The 22558-nt window shown below is 45.9% G+C and overlaps 2 protein-coding genes across 6 annotated transcripts in view; both read left to right on the top strand.

The window, feature by feature from the left end:
- ZNF653 (zinc finger protein 653) overlaps nt 1-22558 on the top strand; it is a 194848-nt gene that overhangs the window by 141829 nt on the left and 30461 nt on the right. The gene's annotated exons all lie outside the window — the stretch shown is intronic.
- ELAVL3 (ELAV like RNA binding protein 3) overlaps nt 1-22558 on the top strand; it is a 95706-nt gene that overhangs the window by 67467 nt on the left and 5681 nt on the right. For all 5 annotated transcript variants that reach the window (XM_060252533.1, XM_060252531.1, XM_060252528.1 and 2 more), the window contains exons 3-5: nt 15389-15492; nt 18654-18807; nt 21330-21555. In XM_060252533.1, coding sequence (XP_060108516.1) covers nt 15389-15492; nt 18654-18807; nt 21330-21555 — 484 coding nt within the window. The remainder of the gene's footprint in view (nt 1-15388; nt 15493-18653; nt 18808-21329; nt 21556-22558) is intronic.

The raw sequence follows: 22558 nt of genomic DNA, 5'->3' as shown, positions 1-22558 counted from the left end.
GCCACCCTTTGTCCCCGACCAGAGAGGAAGGAGGAAAGCCATTGCAAGGCCAGCCCCCCAACCCCTATGTCGGCGAGGCAGCATTTTAGCAACTGATGGTCGACTGTGTCAAATGCCGTCGACAGGTCTAATAACATCAGTACCGCAGTGCCGCCCCGATCCAGATGTCGCTGAAGGTCATCTACCAAGGCGACCAGCACCGTCTCCGTCCCATGGCCCGGTCGGAACCCAGACTGGCACGGGTCGAAAATGGAAGCGTCATCTAGGAACCTCTGCAGCTGCAACGCCACTGCCCTCGCAATGATTTTACCTAAAAACGGTAAATTAGACACTGGACGGTAATTCGCCAATTCGGCCGGGTCTGCTGTGCATTTTTTTAAGAGAGGGTGAACCAACGCCTCTTTCAAGGGCGTTGGAAAATGCCCCTCAGTGAGGGATCTATTTATGATGTCCCATAAAGGACATCTAAGCTCCCTCTGGCAAGATTTAATCAGATTTAATCTTAATTTAATTAAGAAGGGGCAAAATTTGAACTTTGTAAATTTAAAGGACAGTGCTAGAAAGTGGAAAGGAATTTATTGTTTTGTCTACTTGTGGTTTTGGTGTAAAAGCCCCATTGCCACAGATTTGCAGCTCTCACAGTCAACAAAGGAAATACATCAAACATCGCGAGATCTTTTTACCAGTGAAAACGGTATTTGGTGGCAAGAAAAGCAGGAAGTGTTGGATGGAAGAGGGAAATCATTGAAGCAGCTAGCCTACTCTAGGACTATAATATCATAGAAAAACATCGGCGGCCATTGCTAGGAGGTCAAAATTTAAACAAAGTTTTTAAAGTGTTCGGTACATTAAAAATTGGTGAAGCTGACAGAGGTGACAATTATAAGGTAAATACTATTGGACATTATCGCTGATAATTATTTTAGAAGCCTTTTGAAGGAAATTTTTTTTTAAAGGGAAGCAGAAAGTCACGACCATCATTTTGGAAGAAATAAAAACTTTAAAAATTAATATCTGAGCCCAGGAGGCTCTGAGGACGGCGAAATTAGGCTTATTGAAAAGGGCAAGCCTTACTCTATCAAACCTGATAGTTTAAATTTAATTTGGAGAGGTCAAAATTTTTGGTGTTTTTTTTAAATGTCAGAGCATAAGTTAACCCGTGCAAGGACTGCCTCAATGGAGAAAATGCAAGAGCAATTAGAAGCAATGGAAGCCAGGATGATGAAAGGGGTGAGAGACATGATAACTGCTTCTAAAAAAGAAATTAGAAAAGACATTGAAGAGCTAAGGAAAGATATAGAAGATCTGGCAGAATCTGACCAAGAGAGAGATCTTGGGGTCGTGGTAGATAACTCACTGAAAATGTCAAGACAGTGTGCGTCTGCAATAAAAAAGGCCAACGCCATGCTGGGAATTATTAGGAAGGGAATTGAAAACAAATCAGCCAGTATCATAATGCCCCTGTATAAATCGATGGTGCGGTCTCATTTGGAGTACTGTGTGCAGTTCTGGTCGCCGTACCTCAAAAAGGATATTATAGCATTGGAGAAAGTCCAGAGAAGGGCAACTAGAATGATTAAAGGGCTGGAGCACTTTCCCTATGAAGAAAGGTTGAAACGCTTGGGACTCTTTAGCTTGGAGAAACGTCGACTGCGGGGTGACATGATAGAGGTTTACAAGATAATGCATGGGATGGAGAAAGTAGAGAAAGAAGTACTTTTCTCCCTTTCTCACAATACAAGAACTCGTGGGCATTCGATGAAATTGCTGAGCAGAAAGGTTAAAATGGATAAAAGGAAGTACTTCTTCACCCAAAGGGTGATTAACATGTGGAATTCACTGCCACAGGAGGTGGTGGCGGCCACAAGTATAGCCACCTTCAAGAGGGGTTTAGATAAAAATATGGAGCACAGGTCCATCAGTGGCTATTAGCCACAGTGTATGTGTGTATATAAAAATTTTTGCCACTGTGTGACACAGAGTGTTGGACTTGATGGGCCGTTGGCCTGATCCAACATGGCTTCTCTTATGTTCTTATCTCAGAAATGAGACTGTGGTAACATCAAAGAAAGTGCAAGAGGTGGAAGAGAGAGTGAAAATACATGATTCCACCTTGCTAAAAATGCAAGAAAAGGTGGCAATTCATGACTGCAAATTGATGGAAACTCAGATATGTCTGAGAGGAGTACCTGAGGATGAAGAGACTGATTTGAAAGGATATATAATAAGAATAATTGCAGAATTTTTGGAGCAAGATCCTGAAAGAACTAGAAGCATGTATGACTATATGTATAGAGTGAACACACTATATGCCAAGAAAAATAATCTACCAAGAAATGTGGTTATAAGATATATGACAAAAGAAATGGTGGGGAAAATCTTGAATAAAAATTTTGGAAAGACATTGATAGTGGGAGGCAGCAGAGTAAGAATCATGAAAGAATTGCCAAGACAAGTGATAAATAACAGAAAAGCATATAAAAAAATTGACAGAAAAACTACGTGACAGTGAAATGAGGTATAGATGGATAATACCTGAAGGTCTGAGCTTTGAGCTGCAAGGAAAAAGGATTACAATTACAAGCACACAGGAACTGCGCAGGTTTTATGAAGAACATAAAGAATTTGCACCATGATGGATTACAAATTATTATCTTGGAATGTAAATGGACTAAATTCACCACAAAAAAGAAAGGCAACGTTTCATTGGATTAAAAAGCGAAATTGTAATATAGTTTGTTTACAAGAAGTGCATATCAAACAAAGGATCACAAATTTTTATGGAATAAACAACTGGGACTAGAATTTTATTCATTGGCTGAACAGAAGAAAAGGGGAGTGATTTTTTATATTAAACAAGAATTGGAGCCAAAATTAGTGTTTAAAGATAAAGATGGAAGATTTGTAGTGGTAGAAATAATATTAAATGCAAAACAACCATTGTTATTGGGACTGTATGCACCAAATGGTGCAAAGGATGCTTTTTAAAAAGACATTATACAACAATTTGATGAACTGACTTATGATCAAGTTTTGGTAATGGGGGACTTTAATGGAACAATTAAGAACACACCGGATAGGTCTGGGGGGGAAAAAAAATAATAAGGAAGGAAAATTGCCAAAGTCTTTTTTTGAATTGGTCAAACAAGAAAATTTGGAGGATATATGGAGGAAATTTAATCCTGAAGTGCGGGACTATACCTTTTTTTCAGCAAGACATAAAACTTTTTCCAGAATTGACATGTTGTGGGGCACTAAAGACTTAGGCCTTATAACAAAGAAAATAGAGATTTTACCTAAAATTGGGGCTGACCATAACCCAATAATGTGGATTACAAAATTGTCTAAGAAGTTGAGAAGATGGAGATTGAATTAAGATTTACTACAGTATAAAGAAATAGTGACATCTCTAGAAAATGACACTAAAGCTTTCTTCCAAATAAACGATAAAGAAGAGATAGAATTTCAAACGGTCTAGGATGCTTATAAAGCAGTAATGAGAGGAATATTGATTACATTGGATAACAAAGATAAGAGGGCAAAAGAAAAACAGATGTTGGACATTCAAAATGAAATAAAGAAAACAAGAAGGGGAACTGAGAAAAAGGCCAGGGAAAAAGAAAATTATAAGGGAAATTACAATATTACAAACGCAAATGAGACATTTGTTAAATAAAGAACTGGAATGGAATCTGAAAAGATTGCAGCAGAAATCTTTCGAGGGAGCAAACAAACCCGGAAAATATTTGGTCTGGCAACTGAAGAAAAAGAGAGAAAGTAAAATTATTAATAAAGTTGTGGTGGATGGAAGAGAGGTGGTAGATCAAGAAGGAATAAAAAGAGAATTCCTTAAGTATTATGCCAAGTTATTTAAAGGTGTTAAAATAAGGAAAGGAAAGATGGATGAGTACTTACAAAAGATAAAAATAGCACCCTTAGCAGAAAATATGCGAAAAGTTTTGAACGATCCAATTGAAAAAATAGAAATTGAAGCAGCAATTAATGCAATGAAAAATGGAAAAGCACCTGGGCCAGATGGATATACAGCTAAATTTTTTAAAACCCTCAAAGAGGAGTTAATCTCGAAACTTCAGAAATTGATGAATATGATAAGAACAAAAGGGAAAATACCAAATACGTGGAAGGAAGCTGTTATTTCGTTGATTCCAAAGGAAGATAGAGAAGTTATGAAAGTAAAAAATTATAGACCAATTTCATTATTAAATAATGACTATAAAATATATGCAAGAATCTTGGCAGAACTGTTTAAACAATATTTGATAAACTTTATAAAGGAAAATCAAGCGGGGTTTCTTCCCAAAAGACAAATAAGAGACAATATCAGAATTGTTGTAAATATTGTAGAATATTATGAAAGACATCTAGAAAAGGAAGCAGCATTATTCTTTGCAGACGCAGAGAAAACATTTGACAATTTAAATTGGGATTTTATGTTTGCAGTAATGGAGAAAATGGAGTTGGGAGAAAGCTTTATAAGAATGATAAAAGCAATATATACTGAACAACGTGAAGGCTATGTATAAATGTTGATCTTACAGAAGACATGATAATTAGTAAAGGTACAAGACAAGGTTGTCCACTTTCCCCACTGTTGTTTATAATGACTCTTGAAATATTACTGATGCAAATTCAAGAAGATAAAGAAATAGAAGGATTAAAAGTAAAAGGATTTACTTACAAATACAGAGCATTTGCAGATGATATAATGTTTATAAATGAAAATCCCACCTTTGTTGTTAGCCAAAATACAAGAATATGGGGAGTTGACGGGACTTTGTATTAATAAAGAAAAATCAAAACTTGTATGTAAAAATTTGCAGATAAATAAGCAACAAGAATTGCAGAGACTAACGGGCTGTGAAGTTACCTCCAAGGTAAAATATTTGGGTGTAGAGACAACAATGAAAAATATTGATTTGTTCAAAAATAATTATGAGAAGCTATGGCATAAAATGGATGAAGATATGTTAAAGTGGAATAAACTTAATTTGTCACTGTTGGGTAGAATAGCTGCAATTAAAATGAATATTCTACCAAGAATAATGTATTTGTTTCAAACTATTCTAATTGTGAGTTTGAATTAAAATGAAAATTTTAACAGATGCAAAAGAGAGAGGCGGATTTCAATTACCAGACTTAAAATTATATCATGAAGCAGTTTGCTTAGTATGGATAAAAGAATGGATAATATTGTTAAACAAAAAGCTCTTAGTGTTGGAAGGTCATGGAAATAAATTTGGCTGGCATGCTTATATGTATTATGGGGAAAAAAAGATAGACAGCTTTTTCTCTCACCATTATATAAGAAACAGCTTGCTAAATACATGGATGAAATATAAGAAGTATGGAGATGAGAGAGAAAACCGTTATGGATAGTGCCAGCAGAAGTGATAACAGCTGAGAAAGGTGAAGAAAAGTGGTTGTCATATAATCAACTATTAAAAATACAAAATGGTTAAAAAAGAATTAAAAGCTGCTGAAGAGCTGAATAATAAATATGATTGGTTTCAAATGCAACAAATAAAGAGCTTGGTGGAAAATGACATTGAAACTGAAGGAATAAGAAAAGAGCAAATAGAAATGGAAAAAGTACTGCTTGGAGACAACAAAAAATTAATTTCAAAATTATATAAATTACTTTTAAAATGGTCTACGGAAGATGAAGTAGTGAAATCTCAAATGATTAAGTGGGCAATTAATGTAAATAAAGAAATACAGATGGAAACTTGGGAATATTTGTGGAAGAACTCTATGAAGCTTTCGACGTGTCATAGTATTAAAGAGAACTGTTTTAAAATGATGTATAGATGGTATATGACTCCTAAGAAATTGGCAAAGATGAATAATAAGATGCCAGACAGATGTTGGAAATGTAAAAAACATGAAGGTTCTTTCTACCATATGTGGTGGACTTGTGAAAGAGCAAAAAAGTATTGGCAGATGATTCAACAAGAAATTTCTAGGATCTTGGGATATGAATTTAAGAAAGTTGCAGAGACTTTTCTATTGGGATTACAAATGGAAAAATTTCCAAAAGAAGATAGAACTATAATTTGGTACTTGCTTTCAGATTATATGCGCAGTTGTGGAAGCAAAAAAAATACCAGAGAAATGGGATTGGATTGTAAAAGTTATGGCATAGAGTGAAAGGGACAAATTAGCAGAAATTTCAAGAGACTATGATTTAGAAGTTTTTAAGATGGAGTGGAAAAAGTTCAGAAGATATGTAGAAAAAGAGTGGAAAATAAAAGGACATTGGACAATTTTTGATAATGATTAAGTCTTAGAAAAAAGAAGAATATTAATTTTTGTTTTTATTAGTTAAGGGTACCTTTAAACATTAGTACTTTAAGTAAATAACACCGGTGGGGGACAAGTAACAGGGGGAGGGGTGGGTAGAAAGTAATATATGGGATAGATAAAAGAAGTTATTAATGATGCAAGAAATATAATTTGTTACCATATGCTACCAAATAAAATTGTTTTAACACTCAAACAACAGAACAGAGAGGCCAAGGCCTTCATAACATAACAGGAGAGCCAGTTTGGTGTAGTGGTTAAGTGTGCGGACTCTTATCTGGGAGAACCGGGTTGGATTCCCCACTCCTCCACTTGCACCTGCTGGAAGTCAGCCATAGCTCTGGCAGAGGTTGTCCTTGAAAGGGCAGCTGCTGTGAGAGCCCTCTCCAGCCCCACCCACCTCACATGGTGTCTGTTGTGGGGGAGGGAGATAAAGGAGATTGTGAGCCGCTCTGAGACTCTTCGGAGTGGAGGGCGGGATATAAATCCAATATCATTATCATAAGAACATCAGAAGAGCCCTGCTGAGTCAGACCAGTGAGGGTGAACATATGAACATATGAAGCTGCCTTATACTGAATCAGACCCTTGGTCCATCAAAGTCAGTATTGTCTTCTCAGGCTGGCAGCGGCTCTCCAGGGTCTCAAGCTGAGGTTTTTCACATCTATTTGCCTGGACCCTTTTTTTGGAGATGCCAGGGATTGAACCTGGGACCTTCTGCTTCCCAAGCAGATGCTCTACCACTGAGCCACCGTCCCTCCCCTAGTCCAGCCTCCTGTCTCACACAGTGGCCAACCAGTTCCTCTGAAGGGCCAACAACAGGGCAGAGAGGCCGAGCCCTTCCCCTGAGAAGAACCTCAGAAGAGCCCTGCTGGGTCAGACCAGGGAGGGTCCATCTAGCCCAGCCTCCTGTCTCACACAGGGGCCAAGCAGTTCCTCTAAAGAGCCGACAACAGGCAGAGAGGCTGAGGCCTTCCCCTTAGTATCCAAAGGCTAGCAGCCACCAACGGACCTCTCCCTCCATGAATCTGTCTCATCCCCTCTTAAAGCCATCTCTGCCTGTGGCCATTACGACATCCTTTCACAGCAATTTCCACATTTTAATCACTCTCTGCATAAAGCAGAGATTTTTCACGTGTTGATTGTTTACTTGCTTGCTTCATTTCATTACAGCCTTTTAATTAGGAGGTTTATCTTGCCTACTTTTTAACGGTCTGCTTCTGTTTTATGTATGGTTTTTAGGCTGCTGACATCTAACAGCTTGTATTTAATGGCTTGTCTTTTCTTTTTTTATTTACATTGTGCTTTCTTCATTGTAAGCCATCTCAAGCCAGATTCTGAGGAGGCAGGTCAGAACTAAGAAAACAGAAGTGAATTACAAAATTACAAACCAGTTGTAATAAAGACCAATATATTATGTACAATAAACAGTGGAAAAGAGCGAGAGTCCAGGAGCACCTTAAAAACTGACAGAATTTGTGGCTGCAGGGGAGGAGCTTTTGTGAGTCACCTGCAGTCACTTAGAATCCTAGAATCATAGAAGAGTTGGAAGGGATCTCCAGCGTCATCTAGTCCAACCCCCTGCACAATGCAGGAAACTCACAAACACCTCCCCCTAAATTCACAGGATCTTCATTGCTGTCAGATGGCCATCTAGCCTCTTCTTCAAAACCCCCAAGGAAGGAGAGCCCATCAACTCCTGAAGAAGCATAGAACCCTAGAGTTGTAAGAGACCTCCAGGGTCATCTAGTCCAACCCCCTGCACAATGCAGGAAACTCACAAACATCTCCCCTTAAATTCACAGGATCTTAAGAACATAAGAGAAGCCATGTTAGATCAGGCCAACGGCCCATCCAGTCCAACACTCTTTGTCACACAGTGGCATTATATATATATATATATATATATATATATATATATATATATATATATATATATATATATATATATATATATATATATATATATATATATATAATTATATATATATATATTGCTGTCAGATGGCCATCTAGCCTCTGCTTCAAAACCTCCAAGGAAGGAGAGCCCACCACCTCCCAAGGAGGAAGCCTGTTAGAATCATAGAAGAGTTGGAAGGGACCTCCAGGGTCATCCAGTCCAACCCCCTGCACAATGCAGGAAACTCACAAACACCTCCCCCTAACTTCTTCAGTTTAACACAGCTACTGACCTTGATTTATTAACAGTGCAATAAAACCAGGTTCCTGAATTAGAAAACCATGAAATAAACATATAATACATATGTAAGGGGTCATGAATATCCAGTCATTAACCATGTACTGTCCATTATGCCATACAGTGCTTTGGAGCATAGAATTAGAGGACAATAAAATAAGAGCACTATAATACACGAAATGATGGAAAGTGGAGAGCGGGAGGAAGAAATAGTAGGAGGAAGAGGTTGGATTTATACCCTGCCCTTCACTACTGAAAGGAATCTCAGAGCAATTTACAACCTCTTTTCCTTTCCCCTCAACAGACCATCTGTGAGGCCGGTGGGGCTGAGAGAGCTCAGAGAAAACCACTCTTGAGAGAGCAGCTCTGAGAGAACTGTGGCTTGCCCAAGGTCACCTAGATGGCTGCATGTGGAGGAAGATACCGGGAGGAGTTTTCCCAGATTAGAGCCCCAGACTGGCTCTCAGAGTCCCATGATAAAAAAGCCCTCGTGAACAATCCCATTTTAGAAATACAGCTGAATGAGAGAAGTGCAGACTTTGTTCGGGCCTCATCAGGGAGACCACCCAGCAGGTGGGAGTTGCCAGAGTGAGTGTGTGTGTGAGAGAGAGAGAGCCCAGGTGTGGGTTGCTCTTATTCTTGCCCCTTTGCAGGGTTGAACTTTCACAAGGCATCACCCCAATGAGCATAGCTGAAAGATCTTGAGAGCAACGGAGGGAGGGGGTGCAGGGCCATATTGCGTCTCTTAGACTAAAATCCAGCTGCACCTTGAGAGGACTATTTTCAAGAGTGAAACCTCCCTTCACCAGGTACCCAGGGGCTTTGGCTCTCACAGGCTCACACCCTGAAAATCTTTTATTTGGATTTTTTAATATTATTATTATTGTTTATTTATATTCCGCCCGTTCCCCCATTGGGGGCTCAGAGCAGAGTACGTCAAATGTGCATGTTTGAGCATATGTGTACACTTGAGTGTGTGTGTGCACCTGGAAGTCATGCTGACCTCTGGTGACTGACCCCTGCTGAGGGCCTGGAGGATATTCAGGGAGGTGGCTGAATAAAGCCTGCCCATCCTCCCGACTGCTGGTATTCCAAGGTCTCCCATCCAAGCACTTGGCAGAGCTGGCCCAGCTTAGCTTCAAGATCTGATGAGATCATTGGGTTTGCCCAGGCCATCCAAGTTAGAGCTGCACCCTGAAAATATTGTTAGTCTCTAAGGTACTACTAGAGTTCAGTCTTAAGTGTTCTGCTGTAGACCAGCAGGGCCATCCTCTGAAATGCGTCTTCCACTCAGCTCCCAAAGGTCACCAAGGCACCGTGTTCTGTGCCAAACGAAGTTTTCCAGTTGTCCTTGCAGGATGACTCCTGTGAAGCCTGTCAGAATAGCCTGGGGGCCACGATGGGCGTGGATTAGTGTCACCAGCTCTGCTGAGTCTAAGAAAGATGGCTCATGACCACCACACCAGCCCGCTTTTCAAACAGCAAATTCTCCCCCCAGCAATAATGCCTGGTAGAGAGCCAGGCCAGTGTAGTGGTTAAGTGCCTGAACTCTTACCTGGGAGAACCGGGTGTGATTCCCCACTCCTCCACTTGCAGCTGCTGGAGTGACCTTGACTCAGCCAGAGCTCTCGTAGGAGTTGTCCTTGAATGGGCAGCTTCTATCAGAGCCCTCTCAGCCCCACCCACCTCACAGGGTGTCTGTTGCGGGGGAGGAAGGGCAAGGAGATTGTGAGCCGCTCTGAGACTCTGAGATTCAGAATGTAGGGCAAGATAGAAATCCAATATTGTCATTGTCGTCATCATCAAGTATGTTGTCTAGACTGTGCCAGTGAGGGTCAGCTGAACCCCTCTGAGGGTGGGAAGCTTGACCCCTCCACTGTCCCAACTGGGATCATCTCCATCTCGGCAGGTTTCCGTTTTCACTTGTTTGCCTTTAGCTGCTGAAGCAGCCAAGCCAGGCCATGAACTTCAGAGCTGGGTGCCCTCAGCACGTTGATGACCCTCCAGCTCCAGAATTATGAAAGGTCTGAGTGGGCGCAATGGCCGAGTGTTCAGAGAGCCAGCGGTGGCTGCCACAGCACCCAACATCCTGTCAACAGATGTCACAATAACCAACCCGAAATGTTCTATAAATAGCCCAGAGAGCGCACTAGATTCGTCTGCTGCCTGAGCTACGGGCGTCCAAATCGGAGTGTATTCGGGAGATTTTGTCTGCAAATCATTTTGCAAAAGCATCAGTCCTTGAGAATTAGGGGACTCAGGCTCAGGAGTCAGCAGAAGCTGAAATCCCCCAAACGGCTGCGTTGGTCTCTTGCTGGCTGCTGCTGACCCACTGGTGGTAGAGAAGGGCAGTCGCTTTGCCCCTGTGCCCCCAAAGGCCTGCCGTCCTTCCAGCGGATACTGCCACCTGCTCTTCCCTCTCTCCAGGGTATTCTGCTAGTGCTGCTCTAGAAACCTCCCTGCCCCCCTCCTCACGGCATCCAGCTCTGGGTCAGATTCTGCCGTGGGGGAGGGGGGGCAGAGAGGAGACCAGGGGCAGCCCTGCTTATACCAACTGGGAGCTTTGTCTTCCAGACTCCTGCTGCACCTCAACTGAGGAGGAGCTGCTGTTTGGGTTCCTTAGAGCCTCCAGCACCTTCTGGAAACCAGTCAGAGGCCTAAGTCTCCACGGGCAACCCCATTTAAAGTGGCCTCCTGCCCCTTTGGAGAATTGGTGCTACGTTGTCCCATGTCTTGAGGGGACAATGGTTTGATCTCCACACCCCCCCCCCAAAAAAAAGCAGATCACTCCAAAGACTCAGTGCAAAAGATTAAGTATCAAACCTGCCCTTTCTCATGAGCTGGGCACATCACAAACTAAGAACATAAGAACATAAGAGAAGCCATGTTAGATCAGGCCAATGGCCCATCCAGTCCAACATTCTGTGTCACACAGCGCCCAAAAACTGGGAGATACCAGGTCAATGATGGTCTGTATTCTTGGTGCTTGGGGGGGGGCACAGTGGGAGGGTGTCTAGTGTCCTGGCCCCACTGGTGGACCTCCTGATGACATCTGGGTTTTTTTGGTCACTGTGTGACACAGAGTGTTGGAGTGTTGGCCTGACCAAAATGTCTTCTTTTATGCTCTTATGTCTGGGACAGTGATGCTCTGTCTTCTTGGTGCTTGGGGGGCAACAGTGGGAGGGCTTCTGTAGTTCTTACTTCACTAGTGGACCTCCTGATTGCACCTGAGTTTTTGGCCACTGTGTGACACAGGGTGTTGGACTGCATGGGCCACTGGCCTGACCAACATGGCTTCTCTTATGTTCTTATGTCCACACAGTGATGCTCTGTATTCTTGGTGCTGGGCGGGCAAGAGTGAGAGGGCTTCTGGAGCACTGGCCTTGCTGGTGGACCTCCTGATGGCCCCTGGCCACTGAGTGACACAGAGTGTTGGACTAGATGGGCCATTGGCTTGATCCAACATGGCTTCTCTGATGTTCTTATGTCAGCCGGAGAATCACGAAATCCTGGGCTGGCCCAGAGAAGGAAGCTTGCATGTGGAAGTTCCCCAAAATGATTGGGGGGGGGGGGTTGATCCCCAGCACTGACCACCTCTGCCAGCTCATAGAAGGCACATGCTAGCAAAGTAGGCAGATAGCAAACCTGTCTCTGGATTGCAGTATAAGGAACAAATAATAGACACCCAAAGGAGTTTGCAGAGGGAACCTGCAAAAAGAGAATCGTAGCTGTTCCCCACCCCCACTCCCACCGCTGCCAGACTTCAGCTAAGGGTGGACAGAGGACCAGATGATGATCTTGGATTTATATCCCGTCCTCCACTCCGAAACTCAGAGTCTCAGAGTCTCAGAGCGGCTCACAATCTCCTTTATCTCCTTCCCCCTCAAGAGACACCCTGTGAGGCGGGTGGAGCTGAGAGAGCTCTCCCAGAAGCTGCCCTTTCAAGGACAGAGTGGCTCACAATCCCCTTTACCTCCACCCTCAACAGACACCCTGTGAGGTGGCTGGGGCTGAGAGAGCTTTCCCAGAAGGTGCTCTTTCAAGGATAACTCCTACGAGAGCTATGGCTGACCCAAGACAATTCCACCAGCTGCAAGTGGAGGAGTGAGGACATGGAACGGACTGCAATAAAAAAGGCCAACGCTATGCTGGGAATTATTAGGAAGGGAATTGAAAACAAATCTGCCAGTATCATAATGCCCCTGTATAAATCGATGGTGTGGCCTCAGTTGGAATACTGTATAGAATTCTGGTCTCTGCATTTCAAAACAGATATTATAGCATTGGAAAAAGTGCAGAAAAGGGCAACTAGAATGATTAAAAGCTTAGAATACTTTCGCTATAAAGAAAGGTTAAAACACTTGGGGCTCTTTAGCTTGGAGAAATGTCGACTGAGGGGTGACGTGATAGAGGTTGACAAGATTCTGCATGGGATAGAGAAGGTAGAGAAAGAAGCACTTTTCTCCCTTTCTCACAATACAAGAACTCGTGGGCATTCAATGAAATTGCTGAGCAGTTGGGTTAGCATGGATAAAAGGAAGTACTTTTTCACCCAAAGGGTGATTAACATGTGGAACTCACTGCCACAGGAGGTAGTGGCAGCTGCAAGCACAGACAGCTTCAAGAGGGGATTGGATAAAAATATGGAGCAGAGGTCCATCAGTGGCTATTAGCTACAGTGTATTGATGGAACTCTGTCTGGGGCAGTGATGCTCTGTATTCTTGGTGCTTGGGGGGGCACAGTGGGAGGGCTTCTAGTGTCCTGGCCCGACTGATGGACCTCCTGATGGCCCCTGGGTTTTTTGGCCACTGTGTGACACAGAGTGTTGGACTGGATGGGCCATTGGCTTGATCCAACATGGCTTCTCTTATGTTCTTTGTCTGGGGCAGTGATGCTCTGTATTCTTGGTGCTTGTGGGGGGCACAGTGGGAGGGCTTCTAGTGTCCTGGCCCGACTGATGGACCTCCTGATGGCCCCTGGGTTTTTTGGCCACTGTGTGACACAGAGTGTTGGACTGGATGGGCCATTGGCTTGATCCAACATGGCTTCTCTTATGTTCTTTGTCTGGGGCAGTGATGCTCTGTATTCTTGGTGCTTGGGGGGGGCACAGTGTCTTTCTAGTGTCCTGGTTCCACTGATGGACCACCTGATGGCACCTGGGTTTTTTTGGCCACTTTGTGACACAGGGTGTTGGACTGGATGAGTCACTGGTCTGATCCACATGGCTTCTGTTATGTTCTTAAGTCCCCATTGCTTTCCATGTTTTTCTTCTTCTTCGGCAGCTCCAGACATTAAACATTCAAATGACAGAGCTCAAATTTAGAAAAGCCATGTGTCATGGTCTGCGCTGTGCTGTGAAAAACCGAGGCCTAGTGGACCTGTGAGGCCTGTGTCGCAGTAGAGCAAGGCAGCCTACAATCCCCAGAATGCTTGGTGCTGGTTTCAGCCAATCGGCGTCCAAGGAGGCTGTGAGGGGAATGGTTTAAAAGCTCTCTCAGGAGACAAACGCTGGTCTTTCTTTCCTCCTGAGGTGGAAAGGCTGCTGTGTGGGAGGAGACCCTCTCTCTGAGGGGGGAGAGCAGGCCTGCTAGGGACACTTCAGTCCAGTCACTCCTTCACCCACTTTACTACATAGTCTTAAAACACCTCATCTGTTCATTTGCCCTCAATTGATTTTCCTGTCTAAAATGAACCTTTTGTTGTCCTTTGTTCCTCTGCCTGTTCTACACACAGGGTTGCCAATCCCCAGGTGGGGGCAGGGGATCCCCTGGTTTGGAGGCCCCTTCCCGCTTCCCTTAGGGTATAATGGAGAATTGATCTTTGGATATCTGGGGCTTTGGGGGGAGCTGTTTTTTTGAGGTAGAGGCACCAAATATTCAGCATAGCACCTGATGCCTCTCCCCAAAATATCCTCCAAGTTTCAAAAGGTTTGGACCAGAGGGTCCAGTTCTATGAGTTCCGAAAGAAAGTGCCTCTATCTTTCATTATTTCCAGTGGAGGGAAGGCATTTAAGAAGTGTGCAGTCCCTTTAAATTTGATGGCCAGAACTCTCTTTGGAGTTCAATTATGCTTGTCACAACCTTGCTCTTGGCTCCACCCCCAAAGTCTCCTGGCTCCACCCCCAAAGTTTCCTGGCTCCACCCCCAAAGTCCCCAGATATTTGTTGAATTGGACTATCTACACGCCTGTTTCCTTGGCCAAAGCAAGGGACAATGTGAAGGGCTTGGGAGGAGGGCATCCTCCCAAGGGACCCTAATTCCAGAGTGGGGGCAGCCTCAGGGGGCACCCTCATCTGCGTCATGACACCATTTTTGGAAAAAAATATCCAACCTTTAAGCAACAGGTTCACTCTGCAACACTAGACCGAGGGACAAAAATTGGAAAAATAACCAAAACATAAAAAAGCAGATAGAAATCTTCATCATGCCACTGTGGCCACAGAGGATAAAGGAATTTAAAAAGTATGATGGGAGTAAGGTTTTCTTATGGCAATTATAATTCAAGAAGCAATTGAAGGTACTGCAGTCAGAACTCTCTGCACACGGCCTGAGTTCAATCCCAGCGGAAGCTGGTTCAGGTAGCTGCTCCAGGTTGACTCAGCCTTCCATCCTTCCAAGTTTGGTAAAATGAGTACTCCGCTGGCTGTTGGGAAAGCATAGATAACTGGGGAAAGCAATGGCAAACCACCCCGTGAAAAATCTGCCATGAAAACGTGAGAGCAACGTCACCCCAGAGTCGAAAACGACTGATGTTTGCACAGAGGACCTTTCCTTTCCCCTCCCCTTTGGTGTCAAAGGAATCTTTGTCCCCCCTTCCTTGCTTGGGCTGCCTTTTTCTGTAACCTGTTCCTTGTCCTCTTCTGTCACCAGGACAGAGTTTAGGCTACGGCTTCGTCAATTACGTGGACCCCAATGATGCTGACAAAGCCATCAACACCCTGAACGGACTCAAGCTCCAGACGAAAACAATCAAGGTGAGGAAGGAAGGCCATGGGAGAGGGGGCCGAGAGAGGCTGAAGGGAATCTCTGGATTCAGCAGGGCCCTTTGGGAAGCTCTAGCCAGAGAGTGAAATAGATCAGGACTGGGGAGGGAAGCTTGGAAGGCACCATTAGTATCATTTGGGCCACATAGAATCATAGAGTTGGAAGGAACCACCAGGGTCATCTAGACCAACCCCCTGCACAATGCAGGGAACTCACAAATACCTCCCCCTAAATTCACAGGATCTTCACGAGAGTAACAATGACAGGGTAGGCCTCTGCCCCCAGGAGTTTGCAATATAAATTTCACTATCAGCAGCGAGAAAGAGGAAGATGAGAGTGAACAGGGGAGGAATGAGAGCCCAGGTGCTTCAAATTGTCTTAGAGATCTAATGTGGAGAAATGTTCTCTCTCCGAAGGCACTTGGCTCTATGGAGACACCAGCCTGAATTTAAACACTAGACAAAACCAATGAAAAGACCATGCAATTTCCAACAAACATATGTATAAGTGTATTACAGTGTAGAATAATCAAACAAATTAAATGAATTTACAGTCCATGAATGGTGAAAAACTTTTCAGTCCAAAAACAGGTGTTATACAAATACAGTCCCATAGAGTTCTTTCCTCCTTTCTTCCACTAGCCAATGGGACTTCTGTTGAACAAAAGACAAGCTTCCAAATAGGAGAGAAGGATCCCTGAGCCAGACTTGCTATTCGAATCTAAGCATTTTCGTGTCTTCCTCAAGACCTCTGTCCTTTCTCAATTAGTGTCTCAACAAAATTTCTTACAAATGGAACACAGGAGCCTCCAGCAATCACACAGAGCATACGTTTCACCAGCATCTTTAGGCTGTTTGTTCTGTTTTGTTAGTTGAATTTCGACACGGGCAAAAGCACAAGCAAAGAATCCCAGGAGCCATTTCCTACATTGCTCCCAAGGGCTCCTAAAATGCAATTTCAGGGAAGTGCTTCCCTTCCAAGCACCCCAGAAATTTGGATCTTTGAGGAAGAAGACTGCAGATTTATACCCCTCCCTTCTCTCTGACTCAGAGCGGCTATATCTTCTCTCCTCACAACAGACACCCTGTGAGCAAGGTGGGGCTGAGGGAGCTCTCACAGCAGCTGCCCTTTCAAGGACAACTCCTGCAAGAGCTATGGCTGACCCAACGCCAGCAGCTGAAGTGTAGGAGTGGGGAATCAAACCCGGTTCTCCCAGATAAGAGTCTGCGCACTTCACCACTACACCACACTGACTGGCTGGTGAATCAATTCCTCAAGACATATGAAGTTCACCTTCCTTTTACTGAGGACTCAAGAAATTGAGCAAGGGCTACAGTGAGGCTAAATGGGGTGAAGGAAGCCACCAAGCATTACAAACCATTAAGGAGACCAGAGAAATAGTATGTAAAGATTTCAGGTTTTCACGGCTGGTAACATCATTAGGGTTTGTAGAATCTTTCGGGATCAAGTGCCGTGTTCTACTGGAGAAAGTTTTCCTTCCAGACGTTTCGTTCTCAGCTGCGAAGAACATCCTCAGTGGCGTTGCAGCCGGAGCAGGCGCTCAGACCTTCTTGGCTGCTGTGCATTGAGTGGGGCCAGGGCTGCTGGAGAGCTGCTATTTGTAGGCTGAACACAGAACAATGGTCACATTCAACAGCCAGTTTCCTTATCACTACCCTTCCAGGAAGCCCCACCAGACAATGGGCACATCCACAAACCAATTGCCCTTTCATCACACCCCCTCCAGCCTACAAATAGCAGCTCTCCAGCAGCCCTGGCCCCACTCAATGCACAGCAGCCAAGAAGGTCTGAGCGCCTGCTCCGGCTGCAACGCCACTGAGGATGTTCTCCGCAGCTGAGAACGAAACATCTGGAAGGAAAACTTTCTCCAGTAGAACACGGCACTTGATCCCAAAAGATTCTACAAACCCTAAGTATGTAAAGAAATTTGGTGGGAGAAATTAGGAGACCAAAAGGAGAGGGTGAGTCCAAAGACAGAAGGGGTGCAAGTTCTGCCACTCAAGGAGAGGTAGGCGAGAGGAGTGCAGGAGAGAAGTCAAGTCAGAAAGAGACGGCCAGTCCTGAGGTCCTGCTGAGAATCCAGGGCTGAGACCCAGGCAGAGATCCAGACAGTTTAGGAATCCCAAGAGAAGTCAAGCAGCACATCAGATGCCAAATGAGGTTTGAGCCATTCTTGACATCTTCGAGGAAGATTCTGTCCCCAGTTATAGGACAGTTAGGTGGAGCACAAGGGCGGGGGGAGGGGGGGAAGTATCTTCCTTTTGGGTTTGGAAACAAAAAAGCTGTGGGAAAGGAGGGCTTAGAAGAGGCTGCAAGTGGCACAAGGGGAGAGGGATTTCTGACCCAACAGAACAAAACTTGAGTCCAGTCAGGCACCTTTAAGACTAGCCAAGTTTAATTCTGGGGGTAAGCTTTCATGTGCACTCACACTTCTTCAGATATGAAAGCTTATGCCCGGTTAGTTAAAGGAGCCACAGGACTCAAGCTTCGCTCTCTGGCTTCAGACCAACATGGCTGCCCACCTGAATGAGCCAATAGAAGCTAGATGTACAAAGGAGGGCAAATTCTTGGCCCCAGAGATAAGAGAGAGGGGGCTGGAGGTCTTTGGCCAGGTTAAATCTTGATATTGGAGGAAACTTTCATTGTAGATTTTGGGCAGTTTCTTATCCTCATCCAGCTTCCATTATTAGAGACCTTTTCACCCGGAGGTCCCCCCCCCCCTCGTTTTGCAGATGAGCTGCAGCATCTCCCCCTCTGAGCGTCCTCCTCTCCTCGTTCTTTGTTATCTTTTCATGCTTTCCTCCTTGGTTCTCCTTTCTTGCTGTGACCACCTTTGATCTGATTTGAGAAAACATAAAGCAACAACAAAACATCAGAAGACAACATATGGAAAACGAGGAAGACAGGGAGTGTGGAGGAAAACCTGGACCTCCAGCACCCAAACTTTGGGAAAATCTCTCTGTGAAACATCCCCCCCCCCTACGTTTGGGTGCCTCATCTCCTCTTTTCAGTTCAGCCTCTGGAAGGCCACAGTTTTGACTCAGGTTTTGTCCATGTCAGGAATGCAGCTGAAGCACAGTTTGGGGAAATAAAAGGCCCTCCTAATCATGCCTCTCCTCCATCCCCCCAGGTGTCTTATGCCCGCCCCAGCTCGGCCTCCATTCGTGATGCCAACCTCTACGTCAGTGGCCTCCCCAAGACCATGAGCCAGAAAGAGATGGAGCAGCTGTTCTCGCAGTACGGGCGCATCATCACGTCCCGTATCCTCGTCGATCAGGTCACAGGTAATGATCAGCCAGAAGAGGAGCCTTTCAGCACTGCACAAGGTCAAAAGGTGGAGTAGAGACTTTTAATCCAAGAAGCCTCCTAATGCTGGGCGTGGGCGAACCAAGCACATGGTCAATGGGGCCAGACATCAGAGGAAGACGGGCCGGCATCAGGAGGCTCGCTTGATTAAAATGGTTCTCCTCCACCTTTGGACCTCATGCTGGCCTGCAGCTTGCCATTTCAAACAGGTGAAAAACTGACAGTGCCTAAGAAAAGGCGAAAAGCAGACAAACGGGAACAGTCTAAATTAAAAACATCAAAACAGCCCATCTAGACCATCCTGCATTCCAACTCGGACAGTGGCCACCTGGTGAGACCGGCTGGTGGACTAGATGGACCATTGGTCCGATCCAGAAGGGCTCTTCTCTTTTGTTCTTATGCTCCTAATTTGGACTGTTCTCGTTTGTCTGCTTTTTGTCCTTTTTCTGGGTTCTGCCAGTTTTTTACCTGCCGTTTTAAATGATGAGTTGTTGGCTGCCATGAGGTCAAAAAGTGGAATAGAAACATTTTAATCAAAGAAGTCACCTAATGCTAGCCCTGTTAACAAGGAGCTTGGTTCTCTTAGAGCCAAATGCAGTCTGTCAAAAAGAACGATTTTAGTGGCTCCTAAGTGTTGCCGGAAGACATGTTCGATCAACAGGATTGGGGATGGAGGTCAGGGAAACGGTGGTGCCACCAAGAGGCCTCTCTGGCTTGCCTCTGGAGGCCTGTCTCAGCCGCCTGACGGGCTCAACTGGGAATGGAGCTGTTGGCGCTCAAAAGTTTGTCTCTGCCTTGGCTAACTTATTGTAGAACACCCACATGATATCTTCCACTGTTCGTCTGGCATTTGTGTTTGCCTCTGCTTTCTCGCCATCTTTCCCAAACCTGGCTTCAATGTGCTCTCTTGGGAAAGGTGGCTATCGAGACACTTTTGCAGGCCAGGTGGACAGGAAGGTGCAGATTTTTGCAAGTCTCTCCCACTTTGGCACCATTTTCCTACTTCAACCCCCCCCCCCATGCCATTTCCGTTCTCACCAGAGGCTTTTTAAAAAATGGTAATTAACAGGTTGTTATAGTGCTATAACTTGATAAGAATCGATTGCAATAATGTGGCATGTCATAGCTTTTCTAAAAATGTAAATCTCCAGCTCTTTTGGTTGCAGAGATATAATGCGAAAGGTACTGAACACACATTTCTCATTATAAGTCTGAATCCAAAAGAACTGGAGACTTTAAAAAGAAAAAGAAAGCTGGGATATTAGCATATTGTTGCAATGGATTGTTATAACATTACAACAGATGTGGAAGGCCTTTTCTGTTGTGGCCCCAGCCTGTTGGAATATTCTGTCTGAGGAGACTGGTGTCCTGCACAACCTGCCCACATTCCGCAGGGCATGAAAGACGGGGTGACTCCGCCAGGTAGTCCACTAATGCAATCTGGGTGGACTTCGTTGGTCTTAAAGGTGCCCTAGACTCAAATTTTGTTCTGTTGCCTTAGATCAACATGGCTAAGCGTTACGTTTGCTGTGTTCTGAGTTTTTAATTGGATTTTATTGAAATTATGTTGTTATTATTGTTGCTATGTCGTCAGCTGCTCCGAGACCCATTCTGGGGGAGGGGTAGAATAAAAATATAGCTTAAATAAATAAAGAACCCTGTCCGGGATATAGCAATGGCTAACTCTTTCTAAGCCTGGAGGAACCGCTGCAGGGGCAGAGAGGGGGATGTGAGCGGAGGCAGAAATCAAGCTCCGCCCCCTCCGTTGGGTCTTGGGAGGGCTGACCTGGCCATGACTCTGGGGGAGCTTGAGCCCACCCCTCCTCGCAGAAGTCCCTTGCCAGAGGCACCGTGCTCTTCTCTGCTGCTGCCATGAGGGAAGCGAATGCCCTGGGGATGGCATGGGAGGCTGGGCTGCTCCACCCCGGCCAAACTGCCCCCTGGCTTTTCGGCTACTGTGGCTGTGCAGCTGGAGTGCTGGGTTCCAGTCCTACCTCTGCTATAGAGAAGCCCCTTGGAACGGCCTGCTGCTTTGGAATCCCAGGGCTCCACCCTACAGGCCATGAGCAGGACTTCATGCAGGCATGTTCCCCTCTGCTTCAAGGGTATGGGAGGGGGGGCTGAGGGGGCGGAGCTTCTGGTTCTGTCCACCCCATTGATTTTTAGAAATGAAAGGTAGAGCGCAGGACTGACACCTGTTTGGCATGGCCCCTTTTTTGGTCCCTGTGTGACCCAGAGTGTTGGACTGCATGGGCCACGGCCTGACCCAGCATGGCTTCTCTCATGTTCTCTGCTGAGTCCCCAGCATCTGCCTCTGGGGGCCCTCCTGCAGTCTGGTAGCTCCCTCTTGGGTGTCCTTCACCGCTGCGATGTACACGAGGCCGGCGAATGGTTCCGAGGGAGTTGGGTCTGCTGTCATGGTGTGGTGGGGAGGACCCCTGGCCCCTGGGCTTCTCCTCGTTCTTCCCCAGACTGTGCACGGGTCCCTCTCCTCCCACAGGCGTCTCCAGAGGGGTGGGCTTCATCCGCTTCGACAAGAGGATAGAAGCCGAGGAAGCCATCAAGGGGCTGAACGGGCAGAAGCCGCTGGGTGCCAGCGAGCCCATCACGGTCAAGTTTGCCAACAACCCCAGCCAAAAGACCGGCCAGGCGCTGCTCACCCACCTCTACCAGACCACCGCCCGACGGTACACCGGACCCCTGCACCACCAGACTCAGCGCTTCAGGTGAGCTGCCTGCCCCTCTCTTGGCCAAAGGAGGCCCCCCGTCTGCTTGATCCAGAGGGCCATGGCCCAGGGTGCACATGAGGGAGGGGAGGGGAGGGGAGGGGAGGATAGGCTGCGGAACTCTCCTTGCAAAATCTGGCAGGCGTTAAGTTTGCCCGAGGACCTTGCTGGGGTTGGTGGGGGTTTCTTGTCCCAGACCTTTCTTATTCTGTTGGAGCGGGGGCCACAGCACAGGGCAACCCAACTGGTACCACCCACTGGCAACAGAGTCTGAGTTCTGGCAGGTGAGAGAAGGGCCTTGGGATGTCGGAACGCTGAGCTGGAGCAGACCGGTCCTTGCCAGAGAGAGCCTGCTCATGAGGCCCTGGCTTGTGCATAGCTGGGGGCTCCTGTTGCCTGCGGGGTGGGTGGCAAGAGGCTGGGGGGCTCTGTTCTGCCCACAGTCCCAGGGGAGGGGGCCTGGGACACCCCCTGCTGTTCCTGGCTTCAGCACCAGAAGTGGGTCCATCCAGTATTCCGTGTGACGGAGGAGTGTCACTGCTGATACAGTTGGAAGTGCCCTTGACTTGGAGGATATAATGGCATGATGTAGGGTTGCCAAACCTCTGCTGCCGTGAGAATTGATCTCCAGACCGCCAAGTTCCGTTGCCCTGGAGAAAGCGGCTGCTTTGGAGGGTGGACTCCAGAACCTTCTACCCCGCGGGGATCCCTTCGCCTCCCCAAAGCCCACCCTTCTGAGGCTCCCCCCCCCCCCCCGCAATCACCACGAATTCCACAGCTCAGAGCTGGCAACCTTACCTGGTGCGAGTGGTGAAAAGAGCCGTCACCCCTATTAGAACAAGAGCTGCTTGCGGTGCCACTGCAATGTGCTGGGCGTGTTCCCGAGCAAGGGCTCAGAGCCTCCTGACCACCCCTTTGGGGTAGACTCTTCAGGGCAGACTCTGCTGGCACAAGCCTTGGGTGGGGATTGGAGTGAAGAGTCCAGGGGGTCCCTGCAGGAGCC

This window comes from Heteronotia binoei, chromosome 13 (assembly GCF_032191835.1).
Source record: "Heteronotia binoei isolate CCM8104 ecotype False Entrance Well chromosome 13, APGP_CSIRO_Hbin_v1, whole genome shotgun sequence".
Classification (NCBI taxonomy): Eukaryota; Metazoa; Chordata; class Lepidosauria; order Squamata; family Gekkonidae; genus Heteronotia; species Heteronotia binoei.
The sequence above is the reverse complement of the archived record's forward strand: the minus strand, read 5'-3'. Positions and strand labels throughout refer to the sequence as shown.